Source organism: Amphiura filiformis, chromosome 9, assembly GCF_039555335.1.
Source record: "Amphiura filiformis chromosome 9, Afil_fr2py, whole genome shotgun sequence".
NCBI lineage: Eukaryota > Metazoa > Echinodermata > Ophiuroidea > Amphilepidida > Amphiuridae > Amphiura > Amphiura filiformis.
This window is the reverse complement of record NC_092636.1, coordinates 69,014,685-69,036,884: the sequence shown is the minus strand read 5'-3', so window position 1 is coordinate 69,036,884 and position 22,200 is coordinate 69,014,685. Positions and strand designations below refer to the sequence as shown.

Sequence of the window (22,200 nt, the reverse complement as noted above, 5' to 3'; positions counted from 1 at the left end):
GGGGGGTTGAAGATGGGGGTTGAAGGTTAAATTTAGGTTAAATTTAGAATTTAGAGGCAGCCCGTCGTACAGAAAGTGGGTGTTTTGTTGTTTTGTTGACACAAGGTTATTGCAGCTGATAACATCTGTGCATCCAGTAATTTCTTGGTAAATTCTAGGATTTGTTGACGTGTAGACTTGACAGCAGAATGGCAGACAAATATCCTGTGGAACAGGCCGATTTGCATATACCAGAATTACAGGAACTTGCTAGGGGTAAGCCAGGCAAAAATTAATTTTTAAGCTTACTGAAGCTGAAGTTACTCATACTGTCAGACGGTACTGTGATTTTATGAACTCAATGATCATGGTGGTAATCTGAACCTAATATGAATATATGATACTGCATATAAACACTCCTGAGTCCTGGTGGAGTTTATACATGTAGGATTAGGTGTGCGTATGAGTTTGAGGTATATCCTTGTTGGTTGAGGTGGTTTGTGACGGCTGCTTTCAATTGCTTATCTTCTATATTGAGTATGGTAAGCCCAGTCTTTGACTGTTTGTGGAAAAAAACTGTATTTGTGACATTTCTTATTTGAGGCAATAACTTGATATTAAACAGTTGGAATGTTGGTGCCGTGAATGTCACTGTGTACCCGTACACATTAAACTGGAAGCTACTGGAGCACACACAAGGTCTTAGCCAGCCATGCGTCCACCCGTCTCTAAGACGGCCTAATCTAATATTAGACGGGTGGATTTAATGGATTTTACAGATGTGATAGCTATAAAACAGATGATTTTAAGGTTATATGAACTTGAGACTAATTCAGAGTGACATGTAAAGGCCAAATCAGGACATATTTGACCCTAGTGACCCTTCCATGGGTATAGACAAGTTGTTTTATATTTGAGGGTCAAATTTTGGTGTCTGCTTGGACGGGTGGTTTCTGATTTCTGGCTAAGACTCTGAGCACACATGCATGGTTTTGTAACTCAACATTTTCCATCCAAGCTACAATGTATTCAATATAATCAAATTGATATTTTCAGTGTTACAAGATGGACTAGGTGAAAACTTTGAGTCTGTATCTGTGAATGTTGTGGATTGTCCAGACCTCACCCAGGAACCATTTACACTGGCAGCATCAGGTAAGCCATCAACAATTACATATGTTATGTATCATATAAAAGCTTGATTCCAGAAAAATACAGCACTCAATTTTTAGAATTAAAAAACACATTTCTTGTTTTGCCAAATGAAGCATAATCCTAACCCTTCTATTTGGCAATTTAAGTCAAAATAAGTCAAAGAGAGGCCATTTTACATGTTTTCTAACAATTATAGTCACAAAATTCTAACATTTGATACAAGTCTAATATAAATAATATAATTTTTGATCATAGGCATTATTTAGCTCATATTTGTAATGTTAAATTTATTTTATTTTTTGCTTTCCAAAAATTAGAATGCATAACTTGAAATTAGTCTTTGGACTTGGATTGTCACAACATACGAAAAACACCCTAAAAATATGTGTTGTTGTTTTTTTGCCCTAATATTCAAATTTGACTTTCATTGCCAGTTAGAACAAACTAAAGGATTAGGATTTAGCTATTTTTCATTTGGCAAAACAGGAAATATAAAAATTGGGGGTGCTCAGCTTTTAACCAAGCAAAGTGAGGCTAGTTCCAGTAACTGTAACTCGTCGTACCTAGATCCGTAGATGTCATTATGTTTATGATAAAGACTGAAGTCTTGCTGGCAGGACTAAAGTGAGGCAACAGCTCAACGGTGCAGGAGCCAAGAGGTGGTTGCATCAAGCTCCTTGGGGACCCGCGCCCCGCGGAAGTATCTTTAAAATGAATACTTCAGAACCAATTTATTAAACATATTTCCAAATATAATATTGTGTGACTCTAATAGTCAGTTCCTGAATGACCAATATGATACTGACATGTATGCCTATATGCTTATTGATGTTGTATAGGTATCTGTGGCAAGTCTTGTCTAGCCGATGCTGGTGGTCCACCGTATCTAATTCCTACTCCACAAATTAACAAGGTGTGTATTTTATCGATTAAGGCAGAACCAAAGAGTACCAACTCCGCCCTGTTTGTGTGTCGCTCTTGGAGGGCAAGTAGTGTCCAAATAATTTGCTATGTGGCTGGCAAATTTTGATTCTAAGTGTGTAGTTGTCTGCGTTCTGCATATATCTTGCTGTGTCAGAAATTCACGCCAAGAGATGACTGCGCAATTTAATCTTTTATAACACTCAAGCTTAAACATAAGTTATTGTTCTCTTGCTCTTGCCAAAAAACGACGAAGGTACAAAAAAATGTACACTATTTTGGTAACCAGTCACTGACTGAAAGGAGTTTGATTGACATCATACATGAACTAAATTTCTATTTGTGTCTTTGATTTGATTTTTGGTTGTATCATACTTGTGTATGGAAGTTTCTTTTACATCATATAATTTACAGTAACATTCTAACAAAGTTTTCACAACTATGCTAACCATGGACGAAAGAGATAACAGACAATTTCCAAGTCACACCCGATAATGAGAGCCGATTGTTCCATGAAATGTGACAGGTGAAACTGCTACCACGTACCGCATTGTTTTACGGTCTTTTGCGTAAACGCGATGACACACAAAGCTCTATCACATGCAAAGGCACGCAATGCTGATGTGATTGTAAGACACACACGATGGAACAATCGGCCCTCATGAATATGCGAAATTCATAGCATACAATGCACAGGGACATTGACTGTTGATAAAATAGTCTGTAGTAGTCTGTGATGCTAACATTAATGTCACATGATATATTGATATGTCATAATTTTTGTTATGGCTAAATATGGGTGTCAATCCTGGGGACAGGGGGGACATGTCCCCCCACCTTTTGGCAAAATGACCCATTATTTGTTCTTTTCAGCCACTTTTGACAATTCAGGCTGATTGTTCCCCCTCCCCCCACACACACACACATTTCAAGCCAGATTGGCACTAATGTGGCTAAATAAAACTCACAACACAGAGAAAACAACACATGACTTTGTATATTACATGAGCTTCATTGTAAACATCACTATAACTTGTTTGCCATTGAAAACACAGTAAGGAGCTCTAATTGACCATTCATCTGTCATCTGATATTAACAACTATATATGGCTAAAACCTGAAGATTGTACTTATAACTTAATAAGCATATCATGAAGATTTTGTTTCTCTTTCAGACATACAGTATTGATAAGATAGCTAATGAGGTTGGAATGCCAGGAGCTTTTGCATTGGGTGCAGGTGCCGGCCACTACCAATATGTGGGCACTGTTGCTGAGGTAAGACTGACAGGAAATAATGGAGCAAAAATGTATTTATGATGGCATGTCAAGAGTTGAGTTAATAAGGTTGGTTTACCACATGGCTTCTTTGGTTATCTAGTGAACCTCAGGTCCTAGATTTCGTTTTGGTTTGGGAGAATCAAAATCCATCATAGTCACTGCACTTACTGTATGATACAATGAGAGAAGTTGGTTCTTGCAACCCAATCTTACGAGAATCGTTACGAGAATTGATTCTGCGATTCTTGTCAAAATCTAGGCCCTGAATCATAAAATTATAACGAAACAATATGTCTTGCAAATCTGTGATGTCCGTTATATGGGGCCGGGTAGCCACGCTCCCTTTTTGTCCTCTATTTTGGTGTATTTGAGGTTTTTATTGTAAAACATACTGTTTATAAACAAATGTCTACAGACGTATTAATAATGATCCATGTTAAAATTGTCAATAAAGTACCAGTGCAATTCAAAACTGAATTTAAATGTTAAAAATATTAATCATGGACTGTCTTTTGGAATTTGCAGGAGAGCATTAAATAGCTCTTCTGGAGCATTCAAGGAGAGCTGTTTAGAGCACTTACAATAGAATGTAAAGAGAGAATGACCAACTAAGGAGATCTTAAAATCACTCTCCTATATCAGATTTAAGGAGAGCAGTAGAGAGTGATTGCTCTTGCTCTCCTCAAAAGGCAGTCCCAGAAGTGTGGGTTCATTGCCATATATTATAACGGTGCACTCAGATATTTACTGAAAGTAAAAAGGTGTAGCTCACAATTTTGCTCATTTTAACACCAAATTTGATCGGCGCAGTGCCTAATGACTAGCGCTCTGAGTGTATGCAGGGGAGAGAAGAACCATGCATCGCACACAAGTGCAAACTAATGTTAATTCAATGCATTGAAATCAAATTGAAATGAATTTTGGGCGATATTCATTTCAATGCATTGGAATTGAATTGGAATCAAAATGAGTGGGCTTGGGCATGAATTGAATTGGATTGGAATTGAAATCATCGTGAGCAATGAAGAATTGAATTGGATTGGAATTGAAATCATGCTGGGTGATTAAGAATGAAGTGGAATTGAAATGAAATTCAGCTTTGATTTCAATTCAGCATTTCAATTGACAAGCAGATGTCTGTGGTTCCAGATCATTACACCTGTATCCTAAACATGATAAATAAAGAGAAACAGTAGTCACCATAAACTGGTACTAAACATAAAGTGTTACAAAACATTGCAACTATAAAGTATTCTGGAAAGCTTTCATTTAAAAATGATAGCATAAAATACACATATATTGAAGAAAATTATAAGTATGGTATCATTTCTCATACACAGATATAGTTACTTTTTTGAGACTTTTTTTTCTTCTTTATCTTTCTTTAGAAGAATACATGTATCTACTGTCTCTCTCTTGTCATGTGGAAAAATTATAGGTTCTATGTTCATAAAGACACTAATTAATATCTTCTAGTATCATGTGATGCAAATTGATTCTTTGCATTTCCAATGTTTTAAATTGCTTGATACGATTGATAATGTGAGTATGGAAACCCCCCCCCCAAAGATCTCAAACTTTTGGCACTAATCATAAAGCTCCTATTTTTCTCAAGCTCCTAATTTTTATGCTCAAAAGTCATTGTACATTTGAACAAATTGTGAGAAAACCATTAAAGAAAATGCTGATATCTTTGACAGCTTTTTTCACACTTTTTCAAAAGTACAAGGAATTTGGGTGAAAAATCTTAGGAGGAACAGGAGACAAGTAGGGGCTATCTAATAGTATCAAAACATCTTTTGACATCTTTGAGGTCAGTGTGGGGACAGGGTCCCATTATCAATCGTACCACACACCTTAAGTTTAGAAAATAATGTATGTGCACGGTGGACAAGAAGTCAAGACAAATATTAGGAAGTCAGTCACCTAAGAAATTCCAGTTTCATAAAATAGGACCCAGAGGTCAAGGATCACTCGCATTGTCGTGATTGTTTGAATGTGAAAAGAGAGTTAATTAACATAACAATAAAGTATCTTCTAGCTTCTTCTGGGACTGTTGAAATGCTTTTGTGACAAGTAGTGTACTTGATTTTGACTTTGTGTTGCTGACTCAAGTGTTATAAAATAGGTACATGTAGTAAACTTTAAAACATGCACTGCAAAAACAGTGTCTAGATATTAAACACCATTCCAGACACCATCTTTGTCCTCGATTTGTAAACATGTCTAAATGCTAAAAATGTTTAGTAATTTGATGCCTTGTGTTTAGATATTAAACACTTGATGTTTTGAAGTTTGACATTTGTGTTTAGATTTTACATGTGTTTACAATTCGAGGACAAAAAAGTGTCATTTCATGTACATATCCTTAAAACTTTTGAATCCATGCTTTCTTCAAATGTTTTCAGCTTTGACAGCCAGGTGCAATGGCAATTGCCATGAGCATGAAAGTTAGTCTTAAAAACACAGTGGTCAATCTGTCATCCTAACCAGCTGGACTTCACTTGGGTCACCATACTATATGCCCTCTGGCAATTACAGCCCTGAAACTCACTCCCCTGCCCAGCTGACCTCCAGAGCACCAGTAATGTGTTGACATGCAAAAGGTCTAACATCAGCAGGTGTCGAGGTATATAAGATCAAATTATGAAATCCAATATCAGAAAATGAAACCAGTGAAACAAAATTTATTACCCTCGCTTTTCTCTAATCGAGGGTAATTTTGCTAAAGTTCTTTAAGGACCCGTCGACGAAATGTTCAATCTCCAGACACAGTTTTTGCAGTGTGCCTTTGGTCAATTAATACAAACTGCAACTGTATTGGAATTGGAATTGAATTGGAATTGAAATGAATGCTCAGAATTGAATTGAAATTGATTAGCTGTTCATTTCACTGCATTGGATTGGAATTGAAATGAAATGATTTTGAAATTGAAAAATTGAACTGGAATCGAATTGAATTAATTCTAAAGCAAGATGGATTGAATTGGAATTGAATAGCAAGACTCCAGGTGTAGAAAGAATTGAATTTGAATAGAATTGAAATCAATTTTCTGGAGTGAAATAACAATAGTGCAAACATGATACGAAAATGGAAACATAACATGCAAAGGCAGATGACATTTTCAAACATGATACCGTTAACCAAATTTGTACTTTCGAGCTGCAGTAAAAATAATTACACAAGTCAATTAAATTGATTTACATATTTAAATGAAAAGCTACCCTTCGAAATAACTCTAACCAATTTCTTTTCTGATTAACATTTTATAAAACATAATATCGTTAACTTTACATTAATGAACCAGGTGTGTACTTTCATTGAGTTGAAGCTAGTTTCAAAAAATTACAACAAAAATTTGTTCACTTTCAAAGTCTATATATTATATATTGATATTTAATTATGGCAGAAAAAAGGCACATTACACAATAATGTGAACATTGGTAGTCCAACAAGCTGTTTGGTTTACATTTTCATTATTTGCAATACACTGTATATACTTAATTCTTAATTCCGTGCACCATCGGTAAGAACCCGGATACCCCAATTTTCCCCTCATACTTGACAGCATACCGTATTGGTCCGAGTATAGTCCCATGTTCGAGTATAATCCCACCCCCCATTTTTCGAAAAATTTCAGAAATTGTAAAAAAAAAAAAAAAAAAAATTTTTAAGTTTATTTTTTTCCGGTTTTGAGTGTCCCTGGACCTAGACCTAGATGCTAGGATCATTCATGGTTGACCTAAAAAAAAAATAAAAAAAAAAAATCAAGATATTTTGTATTTTTAATATGAAAATTGATAATTTGTATTCATGTCATACTCTATTAATGATTTCAAAATGCATTGAATTTTTTTTTTTTTTTTTTTTTTTTTTTAGGTCAACCATGAATGATCCTAGCATCTAGGTCTAGGTCCAGGGACACTCCAAAACCGGAAAAAAAATAAACTTTTTTTTTTTGAAATTCGAGTATAATCCCACCCCCCAATTGTGAAAAATTTTCACATAAAAAACGGGTGGGACTATACTCGGACCAATACGGTAATTGTATTATGAGTCCCGGTTCTCCTTCTTTAATTCTGTGAGGTAATCCATAAGTTTTTCATGTTCTATTTTTGAAATTCTGTTTTGTCAATATGTCACTTTCCATGTTATTTTAGTTTTCTTGTGGCATTCTGTGTTTTGTTCATTTTACCATGTTTTGTCCACTTTACAAGTTTAATAAAGATTTATTACAACAGACACACATTTTTGTCTTTTTTTATTTTATTTACTTTTTTCAATTACTTCAATTTTATTTCCCGTATAACAAAAACTTTTATGGCTTTAGATTAAGATCATATCTTCCATAGGGGGTGTATGGATTTCAACTGAAAAATGCAAATGGTTTTCTTCAAACCTTCAACAGCCAAATAATTACGATCTTTTTTTTTCACAATACAGTTGATGCCTAATGTACAACTTGGCTCAGAATGTACTCATGAAAAGAATTTAACTCATATGTCTAAAGTAATACCAGAAGATGACAGCTACAAAGTGGAGAAATACCAGTCTACTAACTGCTCCCTGATGGTGAATCTCTTCCTAAGTGAAGGAAAACCTGGAAAGGTAAGCATCAGACTTGCAACTTTTCAGCTTTTTAGCGGTTTTAGCTCTTTTTGTTGTTCAAATTTACAAATTATCTTGTATTTTCTTTTTTTCTCTATAGGTCAGTTTCAGGTCTGAAGCATGTTAACCCTCCATGCTCCCAACACGGGTAGCACCTGCAGACGACAAGTTTCAAATTTTCTTGAAAAACTCAAAAAGTTCAGAATTGTACAAATGCATGACCATTTTTGGAATCAGCATGAAAATGCATTAAAATAAGTAGAAAACAAGCCCAGTATTGGTTTAGTGGTTCGTGAGATAGCTCTTGATATTTTAGGAAAATATTCCAAAACGTGGGACTTTTTATGTTGAAGTCCTATGGCCAACATGCAGACCACTAGGATCAGAAATTAATCAGTCATTCACACTCATGTATAAAAGTTATAAGCATTTGTGTGAACAAAAACATAGGTTACGGTTGATTTTAAAAAGCACATTTTTCCCAGGACCATCCTGGAATATTACCTAATCAGCAGTGAGGATATTATACTATTATCACTTAATGTTTAAAATATTCTTGATTTTTTTTCTTCCAAGGTACTGGAAATAAAAGCAAGCAAAAGAAAAGGACCAGAGAATTTTGTGACCTGTATGCGAAAGACATTGCAGACTAAATATGGGGATAAACCTGTTGGAATGGGCGGTACATTCGTGATGGAGAAAGGAAAAGCTAAAATACATATCATGGTATGAAAATAATTTTGTCACAATGGATGCATTGTGCTTCATAATATTTAATGAAACACACTTTCAGAGTAAAATATCTGAACCAATTAATGCTGATCTCAGAAGTCACAAGAAGGGGAGAGAGAGAGGAGAGGAGAGGAAGGCTGTTGACTAGAGTAGTGAGATTGGGAGAGAATTAAAGAGAGAGGAGGCAGAATAGATAAACACAGACTGACTGGAGGAGAGTCCAACAGGTATGAAAATGTTCACCGTTTTAGCTGACTTCGGTGCTTTTGTATTTGTTATTGTTTTCAGTGTTTTTCAGCCTATTTCTGAATCAAATTCACAGAAAATGGTAAAAAAACGGTTTTTCAATGGTTTTCAGTTTGTTTTTTCAAGACCAGTTTTTATGCCTGAACATAAAGTTTGTTTGGCTTATATAAGGCAGAAAAAATAAGACTCATAACACCGTGTATTGATATACAATGACATGCAAGCTGTTGGGCGCAATGCTTACGCTAGTTGTGCGTTGCGGAATGCGTGACTGGCGCACGCTTATGTGAATTTATGCTTACGCGAGCATGAAGTTGGGACTTTATTGATGTGTGCAGTAACAAAATCCAAATAATTTCAGCCTTTCACAAGCCGAACAAAGTTTAACAGTCAAGTTAATAATAAGGGGCATTTCATGATTGTAGCATGGTAGGATATGGTGCAATAGATAATGTATGAAAGAAAAAATTCTAACATTTCAGTTGATTTCAGACACTGAATTTGCAAGTTGTGCATGATTACATGTATCACAGCACCCCAAAGGCCACTGTGTTCAACAGTGTGTGATTACATGTATCACAGCACCCCAAAGGCCACTGTGTTCAATAGTGGGTGATTACATGTATCACAGCACCCCAAAGGCCACTGTGTTCAACAGTGTGTGATTACATGTATCACAGCACCCCAAAGGCCACTGTGTTCAATAGTGGGTGATTACATGTATCACAGCACCCCAAAGGCCACTGTGTTCAATAGTGGGTGATTACATGTATCACAGCACCCCAAAGGCCACTGTGTTCAACAGTGTGTGATTACATGTATCACAGCACCCCAAAGGCCACTGTGTTCAATAGTGTGTGATTACATGTATCACAGCACCCCAAAGGCCACTGTGTTCAACAGTGTGTGATTACATGTATCACAGCACCCCAAAGGCCACTGTGTTCAACAGTGTGTGATTACATGTATCACAGCACCCCAAAGGCCACTGTGTTCAACAGTGTGTGATTACATGTATCACAGCACCCCAAAGGCCACTGTGTTCAACAGTGTGTGATTACATGTATCACAGCACCCCAAAGGCCACTGTGTTCAATAGTGTGTGATTACATGTATCACAGCACCCCAAAGGCCACTGTGTTCAATAGTGTGTGATTACATGTATCACAGCACCCCAAAGGCCACTGTGTTCAACAGTGTGTGATTACATGTATCACAGCACCCCAAAGGCCACTGTGTTCAATAGTGTGTGATTACATGTATCACAGCACCCCAAAGGCCACTGTGTTCAACAGTGCATGATTACATGTATCACAGCACCCCAAAGGCCACTGTGTTCAACAGTGTGTGATTACATGTATCACAGCACCCCAAAGGCCACTGTGTTCAACAGTGTGTGATTACATGTATCACAGCACCCCAAAGGCCACTGTGTTCAACAGTGTGTGATTCCATGTATCACAGCACCCCAAAGGCCACTGTGTTCAACAGTGTGTGATTACATGTATCACAGCACCCCAAAGGCCACTGTGTTCAACAGTGTGTGATTCCATGTATCACAGCACCCCAAAGGCCACTGTGTTCAATAGTGTGTGATTACATGTATCACAGCACCCCAAAGGCCACTGTGTTCAACAGTGTGTGATTACATGTATCACAGCACCCCAAAGGCCACTGTGTTCAACAGTGTGTGATTACATGTATCACAGCACCCCAAAGGCCACTGTGTTCAACAGTGTGTGATTACATGTATCACAGCACCCCAAAGGCCACTGTGTTCAACAGTGTGTGATTACATGTATCACAGCACCCCAAAGGCCACTGTGTTCAACAGTGTGTGATTCCATGTATCACAGCACCCCAAAGGCCACTGTGTTCAATAGTGTGTGATTACATGTATCACAGCACCCCAAAGGCCACTGTGTTCAACAGTGTGTGATTACATGTATCACAGCACCCCAAAGGCCACTGTGTTCAACAGTGTGTGATTACATGTATCACAGCACCCCAAAGGCCACTGTGTTCAACAGTGTGTGATTACATGTATCACAGCACCCCAAAGGCCACTGTGTTCAACAGTGTGTGATTACATGTATCACAGCACCCCAAAGGCCACTGTGTTCAACAGTGTGTGATTACATGTATCACAGCACCCCAAAGGCCACTGTGTTCAACAGTGTGTGATTACATGTAGCACAGCACCCCAAAGGCCACTGTGTTCAACAGTGTGTGATTACATGTATCACAGCACCCCAAAGGCCACTGTGTTCAATAGTGTGTGATTACATGTATCACAGCACCCCAAAGGCCACTGTGTTCAACAGTGTGTGATTACATGTATCACAGCACCCCAAAGGCCACTGTGTTCAATAGTGTGTGATTACATGTATCACAGCACCCCAAAGGCCACTGTGTTCAACAGTGTGTGATTACATGTATCACAGCACCCCAAAGGCCACTGTGTTCAACAGTGTGTGATTACATGTATCACAGCACCCCAAAGGCCACTGTGTTCAACAGTGTGTGATTCCATTTATCACAGCACCCCAAAGGCCACTGTGTTCAACAGTGTGTGATTACATGTATCACAGCACCCCAAAGGCCACTGTGTTCAACAGTGTGTGATTACATGTATCACAGCACCCCAAAGGCCACTGTGTTCAACAGTGTGTGATTACATGTATCACAGCACCCCAAAGACCACTGTGTTCAACAGTGTGTGATTACATGTATCACAGCACCCCAAAGGCCACTGTGTTCAACAGTGTGTGATTCCATGTATCACAGCACCCCAAAGGCCACTGTGTTCAACAGTGTGTGATTACATGTATCACAGCACCCCAAAGGCCACTGTGTTCAATAGTGTGTGATTACATGTATCACAGCACCCCAAAGGCCACTGTGTTCAACAGTGTGTGATTACATGTATCACAGCACCCCAAAGGCCACTGTGTTCAACAGTGTGTGATTACATGTATGACAGCACCCCAAAGGCCACTGTGTTCAATAGTGTGTGATTACATGTATCACAGCACCCCAAAGGCCACTGTGTTCAACAGTGTGTGATTACATGTATCACAGCACCCCAAAGGCCACTGTGTTCAACAGTGTGTGATTCCATTTATCACAGCACCCCAAAGGCCACTGTGTTCAACAGTGTGTGATTCCATTTATCACAGCACCCCAAAGGCCACTGTGTTCAATAGTGTGTGATTACATGTATCACAGCACCCCAAAGGCCACTGTGTTCAACAGTGTGTGATTCCATTTATCACAGCACCCCAAAGGCCACTGTGTTCAATAGTGTGTGATTACATGTATCACAGCACCCCAAAGGCCACTGTGTTCAACAGTGTGTGATTACATGTATCACAGCACCCCAAAGGCCACTGTGTTCAACAGTGTGTGATTACATGTATCACAGCACCCCAAAGGCCACTGTGTTCAACAGTGTGTGATTACATGTATCACAGCACCCCAAAGGCCACTGTGTTCAACAGTGTGTGATTACATGTATCACAGCACCCCAAAGGCCACTGTGTTCAACAGTGTGTGATTACATGTATCACAGCACCCCAGGGACTTTATTGATGTGTGCAGTAACAAAATCCAAATAATTTCAGCCTTTCACAAGCCGAACAAAGTTTAACAGTCAAGTTAATAATAAGGGGCATTTCATGATTGTAGCATGGTAGGATATGGTGCAATAGATACGTATGAAAGAAAAAAATTCTAACATTTCAGTTGATTTCAGACACTGAATTTGCAAGTTGTGCATGATTACATGTATCACAGCACCCCAAAGGCCACTGTGTTCAATAGTGTGTGATTACATGTATCACAGCACCCCAAAGGCCACTGTGTTCAACAGTGTGTGATTCCATTTATCACAGCACCCCAAAGGCCACTGTGTTCAACAGTGTGTGATTACATGTATCACAGCACCCCAAAGGCCACTGTGTTCAACAGTGTGTGATTACATGTATCACAGCACCCCAAAGGCCACTGTGTTCAACAGTGTGTGATTACATGTATCACAGCACCCCAAAGGCCACTGTGTTCAACAGTGTGTGATTACATGTATCACAGCACCCCAAAGGCCACTGTGTTCAACAGTGTGTGATTCCATGTATCACAGCACCCCAAAGGCCACTGTGTTCAACAGTGTGTGATTACATGTATCACAGCACCCCAAAGGCCACTGTGTTCAATAGTGTGTGATTACATGTATCACAGCACCCCAAAGGCCACTGTGTTCAATAGTGTGTGATTACATGTATCACAGCACCCCAAAGGCCACTGTGTTCAACAGTGTGTGATTCCATGTATCACAGCACCCCAAAGGTCACTGTGTTCAACAGTGTGTGATTACATGTATCACAGCACCCCAAAGGCCACTGTGTTCAATAGTGTGTGATTACATGTATCACAGCACCCCAAAGGCCACTGTGTTCAACAGTGTGTGATTACATGTATCACAGCACCCCAAAGGCCACTGTGTTCAACAGTGTGTGATTACATGTATCACAGCACCCCAAAGGCCACTGTGTTCAACAGTGTGTGATTACATGTATCACAGCACCCCAAAGGCCACTGTGTTCAACAGTGTGTGATTACATGTATCACAGCACCCCAAAGGCCACTGTGTTCAATAGTGTGTGATTACATGTATCACAGCACCCCAAAGGCCACTGTGTTCAACAGTGTGTGATTACATGTATCACAGCACCCCAAAGGCCACTGTGTTCAACAGTGTGTGATTACATGTATCACAGCACCCCAAAGGCCACTGTGTTCAATAGTGTGTGATTACATGTATCACAGCACCCCAAAGGCCACTGTGTTCAACAGTGTGTGATTACATGTATCACAGCACCCCAAAGGCCACTGTGTTCAACAGTGTGTGATTACATGTATCACAGCACCCCAAAGGCCACTGTGTTCAATAGTGTGTGATAACATGTATCACAGAACCCCAAAGGCCACTGTGTTCAACAGTGTGTGATTACATGTATCACAGCACCCCAAAGGCCACTGTGTTCAACAGTGTGTGATTACATGTATCACAGCACCCCAAAGGCCACTGTGTTCAATAGTGTGTGATTACATGTATCACAGCACCCCAAAGGCCACTGTGTTCAACAGTGTGTGATTACATGTATCACAGCACCCCAAAGGCCACTGTGTTCAACAGTGTGTGATTACATGTATCACAGCACCCCAAAGGCCACTGTGTTCAACAGTGTGTGATTACATGTATCACAGCACCCCAAAGGCCACTGTGTTCAACAGTGTGTGATTACATGTATCACAGCACCCCAAAGGCCACTGTGTTCAACAGTGTGTGATTACATGTATCACAGCACCCCAAAGGCCACTGTGTTCAACAGTGTGTGATTACATGTATCACAGCACCCCAAAGGCCACTGTGTTCAACAGTGTGTGATTACATGTATCACAGCACCCCAAAGGCCACTGTGTTCAACAGTGTGTGATTACATGTATCACAGCACCCCAAAGGCCACTGTGTTCAACAGTGTGTGATTACATGTATCACAGCACCCCAAAGGCCACTGTGTTCAACAGTGTGTGATTACATGTATCACAGCACCCCAAAGGCCACTGTGTTCAACAGTGTGTGATTACATGTATCACAGCACCCCAAAGGCCACTGTGTTCAACAGTGTGTGATTACATGTATCACAGCACCCCAAAGGCCACTGTGTTCAACAGTGTGTGATTACATGTATCACAGCACCCCAAAGGCCACTGTGTTCAACAGTGTGTGATTACATGTATCACAGCACCCCAAAGGCCACTGTGTTCAACAGTGTGTGATTACATGTATCACAGCACCCCAAAGGCCACTGTGTTCAACAGTGTGTGATTACATGTATCACAGCACCCCAAAGGCCACTGTGTTCAACAGTGTGTGATTACATGTATCACAGCACCCCAAAGGCCACTGTGTTCAACAGTGTGTGATTACATGTATCACAGCACCCCAAAGGCCACTGTGTTCAACAGTGTGTGATTACATGTATCACAGCACCCCAAAGGCCACTGTGTTCAACAGTGTGTGATTACATGTATCACAGCACCCCAAAGGCCACTGTGTTCAACAGTGTGTGATTACATGTATCACAGCACCCCAAAGGCCACTGTGTTCAACAGTGTGTGATTACATGTATCACAGCACCCCAAAGGCCACTGTGTTCAACAGTGTGTGATTACATGTATCACAGCACCCCAAAGGCCACTGTGTTCAGCACAGGCCACTGTGTGATGTACATGTATCACAGCACCCCAAAGGCCACTGTGTTCAACAGTGTGTGATTACATGTATCACAGCACCCCAAAGGCCACTGTGTTCAACAGTGTGTGATTACATGTATCACAGCACCCCAAAGGCCACTGTGTTCAACCCCAAAGTGTGTGATTACATGTATCACAGCACCCCAAAGGCCACTGTGTTCAACAGTGTGTGATTACATGTATCACAGCACCCCAAAGGCCACTGTGTTCAATAGTGTGTGATTACATGTATCACAGCACCCCAAAGGCCACTGTGTTCAATAGTGTGTGATTACATGTATCACAGCACCCCAAAGGCCACTGTGTTCAACAGTGTGTGATTACATGTATCACAGCACCCCAAAGGCCACTGTGTTCAACAGTGTGTGATTACATGTATCACAGCACCCCAAAGGCCACTGTGTTCAATAGTGTGTGATTACATGTATCACAGCACCCCAAAGGCCACTGTGTTCAACAGTGTGTGATTACATGTATCACAGCACCCCAAAGGCCACTGTGTTCAACAGTGTGTGATTACATGTATCACAGCACCCCAAAGGCCACTGTGTTCAACAGTGTGTGATTACATGTATCACAGCACCCCAAAGGCCACTGTGTTCAACAGTGTGTGATTACATGTATCACAGCACCCCAAAGGCCACTGTGTTCAACAGTGTGTGATTACATGTATCACAGCACCCCAAAGGCCACTGTGTTCAACAGTGTGTGATTACATGTATCACAGCACCCCAAAGGCCACTGTGTTCAACAGTGTGTGATTACATGTATCACAGCACCCCAAAGGCCACTGTGTTCAATAGTGTGTGATTACATGTATCACAGCACCCCAAAGGCCACTGTGTTCAATAGTGTGTGATTACATGTATCACAGCACCCCAAAGGCCACTGTGTTCAACAGTGTGTGATTACATGTATCACAGCACCCCAAAGGCCACTGTGTTCAACAGTGTGTGATTACATGTATCACAGCACCCCAAAGGCCACTGTGTTCAACAGTGTGTGATTACATGTATCACAGCACCCCAAAGGCCACTGTGTTCAACAGTGTGTGATTACATGTATCACAGCACCCCAAAGGCCACTGTGTTCAATAGTGTGTGATTACATGTATCACAGCACCCCAAAGGCCACTGTGTTCAACAGTGTGTGATTACATGTATCACAGCACCCCAAAGGCCACTGTGTTCAACAGTGTGTGATTACATGTATCACAGCACCCCAAAGGCCACTGTGTTCAACAGTGTGTGATTACATGTATCACAGCACCCCAAAGGCCACTGTGTTCAATAGTGTGTGATTACATGTATCACAGCACCCCAAAGGCCACTGTGTTCAACAGTGTGTGATTACATGTATCACAGCACCCCAAAGGCCACTGTGTTCAACAGTGTGTGATTCCATGTATCACAGCACCCCAAAGGCCACTGTGTTCAATAGTGTGTGATTACATGTATCACAGCACCCCAAAGGCCACTGTGTTCAACAGTGTGTGATTACATGTATCACAGCACCCCAAAGGCCACTGTGTTCAACAGTGTGTGATTACATGTATCACAGCACCCCAAAGGCCACTGTGTTCAACAGTGTGTGATTACATGTATCACAGCACCCCAAAGGCCACTGTGTTCAACAGTGTGTGATTACATGTATCACAGCACCCCAAAGGCCACTGTGTTCAACAGTGTGTGATTACATGTATCACAGCACCCCAAAGGCCACTGTGTTCAACAGTGTGTGATTACATGTATCACAGCACCCCAAAGGCCACTGTGTTCAACAGTGTGTGATTACATGTATCACAGCACCCCAAAGGCCACTGTGTTCAACAGTGTGTGATTCCATGTATCACAGCACCCCAAAGGCCACTGTGTTCAACAGTGTGTGATTACATGTATCACAGCACCCCAAAGGCCACTGTGTTCAACAGTGTGTGATTACATGTATCACAGCACCCCAAAGGCCACTGTGTTCAACAGTGTGTGATTACATGTATCACAGCACCCCAAAGGCCACTGTGTTCAACAGTGTGTGATTACATGTATCACAGCACCCCAAAGGCCACTGTGTTCAACAGTGTGTGATTACATGTATCACAGCACCCCAAAGGCCACTGTGTTCAACAGTGTGTGATTACATGTATCACAGCACCCCAAAGGCCACTGTGTTCAATAGTGTGTGATTACATGTATCACAGCACCCCAAAGGCCACTGTGTTCAACAGTGTGTGATTACATGTATCACAGCACCCCAAAGGCCACTGTGTTCAACAGTGGGTGATTACATGTATCACAGCACCCCAAAGGCCACTGTGTTCAACAGTGTGTGATTACATGTATCACAGCACCCCAAAGGCCACTGTGTTCAACAGTGTGTGATTACATGTATCACAGCACCCCAAAGGCCACTGTGTTCAACAGTGTGTGATTACATGTATCACAGCACCCCAAAGGCCACTGTGTTCAACAGTGTGTGATTACATGTATCACAGCACCCCAAAGGCCACTGTGTTCAATAGTGTGTGATTACATGTATCACAGCACCCCAAAGGCCACTGTGTTCAACAGTGTGTGATTACATGTATCACAGCACCCCAAAGGCCACTGTGTTCAATAGTGTGTGATTACATGTATCACAGCACCCCAAAGGCCACTGTGTTCAATAGTGTGTGATTACATGTATCACAGCACCCCAAAGGCCACTGTGTTCAACAGTGTGTGATTACATGTATCACAGCACCCCAAAGGCCACTGTGTTCAACAGTGTGTGATTACATGTATCACAGCACCCCAAAGGCCACTGTGTTCAACAGTGTGTGATTACATGTATCACAGCACCCCAAAGGCCACTGTGTTCAATAGTGTGTGATTACATGTATCACAGCACCCCAAAGGCCACTGTGTTCAACAGTGTGTGATTCCATTTATCACAGCACCCCAAAGGCCACTGTGTTCAACAGTGTGTGATTACATGTATGACAGCACCCCAAAGGCCACTGTGTTCAATAGTGTGTGATTACATGTATCACAGCACCCCAAAGGCCACTGTGTTCAACAGTGTGTGATTACATGTATCACAGCACCCCAAAGGCCACTGTGTTCAACAGTGTGTGATTACATGTATCACAGCACCCCACACAGCTGTTTGATGTGATCATTTATTAGTTTTACAAACAAAACTTCATGTACAACCCAATTTTAGGCTTAAACAGCTTAAAGCTGTATCATACTAATGTATACAGATGCTTTTGAGTCATTTTCAACTTTAATTTCCCCTTATTTACAACATTATTCACTTTCACAGCATTTTTAAAGCTTTTTCGGATATAAAATGTATCTATTTATGACAAGATAGGTGGCGCTATTTAGATACTGGAAATTACTCTTTCAGGCTTTTAATAAAAATAATTCCTTTTATTTTGTGATGAAATATGCTTATAAAATTTCTTTTTGTTGCTTGTTTCACCTATTCCACCTGTTTAAATGGCAGTATTGATTACCTACCCCTTGCAAATGAAGAAATATGATTTATGATAAATAGCGCCATCTATAGTTTGCATTTTCTTAATAATGAAGCCAGTTCTATATACATCAAACAACCGTGCCCAAAGGCCACTGTGTTCAATAGTGGGTGATTACATGTATCACAGCACCCCAAAGGCCACTGTGTTCAACAGCAGGAAAATAAATATTGCACAATATCTTTGTCAAATAACCAAATTTGCAAGGTATTTTATGCACACAATTATTATGTAGTCCTAATGGGCTATTCCAGTTGAAATCCACATTCCCCCTGTGGAAGATTTTGGAAATATGTTCCATAGGGGAGTATGTTTTTCAAATGTAATTGGTCAGGGTTAATCATTTTGAAACTCATACTCCTCCTGTATTTAGCTTCATCTATATCTTCCACACCTGGAGTGAGTATTTCGAATATACCCAATTGTATATTCTATTCGAAACTCATACTCCCTCTGTGGAAGACTGTAGCTAAATCTTCCACAGGGGTAATGTGGGTTTTAAATGGAATAACCCAATGTATGTTTCTGACATAAACAGGCTCAACCTGTCCAGAGTCTTAACCACTGCAATTCACATTTGGTACCGCCTCCTTCTTCATTGATTATTTACTATTGGCTGCTTTATAAACACAATGAGATTGCCAGAGTACCAACTGTGAACTCGGGTAGTGCAGTGTTAAAACTCTGGACTGGTAATCCAGCAACCGGGTTCAATCCCTGCTGAGTCCTGATTCTTTCGGTCTCAAAATTTTCATATGCCAGTTTGCTTGAGCCCAAAAATCATCATTTTAAATCATAATTTCTCGGGTTTCCATCATTTATTTTCAATCCTCGCATATATTAATTTGTGTCTCTTATTGTCTTATGCCCAGCTATGGTGAAGCATACGAGAAGCCCCTCCTTCTTCATTATAAAATGAATAGTCCTTTAATGCATACATCAATATGTATTACTCATTTCAGCCTGAATTCTCCAAGACACCTATAACATCAAATGAAGATGTGAACAATTGGTTAAAGTTTTATGAAATGAAGGCGCCACTCATCGCCCTCAGTGTCTTTGTATCCAATGATCCTGTAAGTATTATGAACTATTTGTTTGCTGCCAGAGGGTGCAGGGGGCAGGACATTTTGAAAGTATGATATCAGGATGGCCATAAATATATGTCTTTATTGTGTACTCTATAATTTATTAAGCAGCATGAATAGGACAAAAAATTTCAAGCTGCATTACAACAAGCACAAGCTTAGTGCACCTGGGCAACATGATGACTGGCTATGCAGTCAAGTTAGCTCAAACGATAAGGCGTTCGACTATGGTGTGAGAGGTTGCGGGTTTGAACCCTGTCAGTGCCTAGTATGCTCTCGTGGAAAAATTGAGTTAGCTTGAAATTCCCCTGGACAAGGAACTTACCGCTAATTGTCTCATTGTAACCCGTACGAAACTCGGGGAGCATGGGTGTGCGCTCTTGTAGCAGCAAAGTCCCTGACTTGTTGTTAAATGGTTTATGGAATGATGTGGGGCCGTAGTGGTCAGCAACAACCTGTAAAGTGTGCTGAGGCTTGTGGATCGAAGTCAAGGCGTTGTGCCTGTGCGTAGCATACTATAAATCAACATATAGGCTAGTAGCTGCATGTGTATGCACAAAACTGTAACACACTCATAATAAACTGATCAGAGCTAGCATACCAGTATGTTAGATAGAAAAGTTAGTAAACTTGTCTTATTGTAAAAGTGCAGTTTCAGAACATAATTATGTCAGAACAAATAGGCTAGTAGCTATGAATGCACAAAACTGCAACACACTCACACTAAGTAATTTTTTTCTTGTATGTTTACTTTTCTCTTCAGGGATTAGACTTAAGAGTGGAGCACTCCCACTGCTTCAGTCACCATGGAGATGGCGGCCATTATCATTATGATGTAACTCCGGATGAAGTTTCCTATTTGGGATATTATGTACCAGCTGAGAAAATATATAGGGTGGACAGACCACAGGCAACCCATAAGATAGGAAGGGATGACTAGTAGGGTGTAGGTCAAGTGAATGTGACAGTACTGCTTGTTTGAGAGCTCACTGATGTGTGTGAGTTTTGACACAACTTCAACTCCATGTGTATGGATTATAATGCTAAAACCTTGAAAATATAGAAAGACCATTTCGGTATTTCAAGAAATGAAATCCTTCGCAAATGATAATGAAACTATGTCATCAACTAGGATGTGCATGTTAAATGCCTTTCTCAAAACTGCATCATGCATCTTGAGTAATATGCGCTACAATAGAACTATCCTTGCTATGGAACATGAACTAGTATTAAAGATGTGCATTTGTATTGATGGCATTGGTTTCAATTGCAAACATTTTTTGGATCTTGAGATGAAACCTATTAAAATATTGTGGCCTTTAAGGTGTAAGCCAAAGAAACGATGTGTGAGGGTTATCGGATGTCATTCCCTCAATGGGCTGTTCTATTTGAATGCCACACACCCTTTATGGAAGAGATAACAGGCGTTATAGATTACAAGTGGAATCACCCATTCAGATAACCCCATTTGATATTCAGATTCCCTGTGTGAGAGATTAAGGTCATGTCTTCCGTAGGGGGTGTATGGATTTCAACTGGAATAGCCCAATGTTACAAGGGGAGATTTTATAGAAAAGATTTTACATTCTGTAAATTGATTTTCTTTACATTTAATAATTCTAAACAATACATGATTTGGCGTAAAAAATTGTTTGATTGGCGTAACATAAAAAAATTAAGTAGGTAGGTAGGTAGGGATTTTTTAAAGCTGTAAATTGTATTTGAAAAAGGCCTTGGAACTTTTTTCTTCTTTTTTTTAAATTTACTAATTTTTTGTTTTTTAATTTTGGGTTTTTTTGTTTATTTTAAAAAAAAAAAAAAAAGTCAGGGTCAGGCCTACATTTAGGGTAGGTTGGGTTATGCCAATCAAACATTTGTTTTTTAGGCCTTATTTGTAAACTTGTAAGAAATGTGTGAGTACCATAAATATGTATGCATCTGTTTTGTTTACTGTTAAATGTAATAATAAGTTGACTGATACAACTTGCACTTGGTGCTATACCGGGGTGCTATATGTATAATGTCAGGGGTAGAGGTTGGTGGTTAACATTGTCAAATCTGAGGCTAATGAAAGGCAGTTCCCAGTTTCTCGTTACCCGACCCAAAAAATTGATGATAAAATAATTCATTAATGTATATGGAGTCCCCTGAAAACAGGAAGAGACTTAATTGGTAGATCAAGTTGTTTCCTACTTTCTACTATGCTTTTATGTTTGCTTCATATTTATTTATGAATATTATCAATCATCCAGGTACATCAAATAGTTGACTAAATTATAATTCTATTCAACTGGACTTACTATTTATGATGGCTACGGTATTACGGTCATATCCATGACGCATCATCAGGCCGAG

The 22,200-nt window shown here is 39.9% G+C and overlaps 1 protein-coding gene across 1 annotated transcript; it reads left to right on the top strand.

Moving 5' to 3' along the window:
* Positions 1–40: 40 nt before the first annotated feature.
* Positions 41–21,145, top strand: LOC140161386 (ester hydrolase C11orf54-like). Its single transcript, XM_072184896.1, has 8 exons — positions 41–255; positions 1,036–1,134; positions 1,974–2,047; positions 3,231–3,332; positions 7,780–7,944; positions 8,521–8,670; positions 19,720–19,833; positions 20,609–21,145. Exons 1-8 carry the CDS (start codon positions 189–191, stop codon positions 20,783–20,785), a joined length of 948 nt encoding a protein of 315 aa, XP_072040997.1. The 5' UTR covers positions 41–188; the 3' UTR covers positions 20,786–21,145.
* The last annotated feature ends 1,055 nt before the right edge of the window (positions 21,146–22,200 follow it).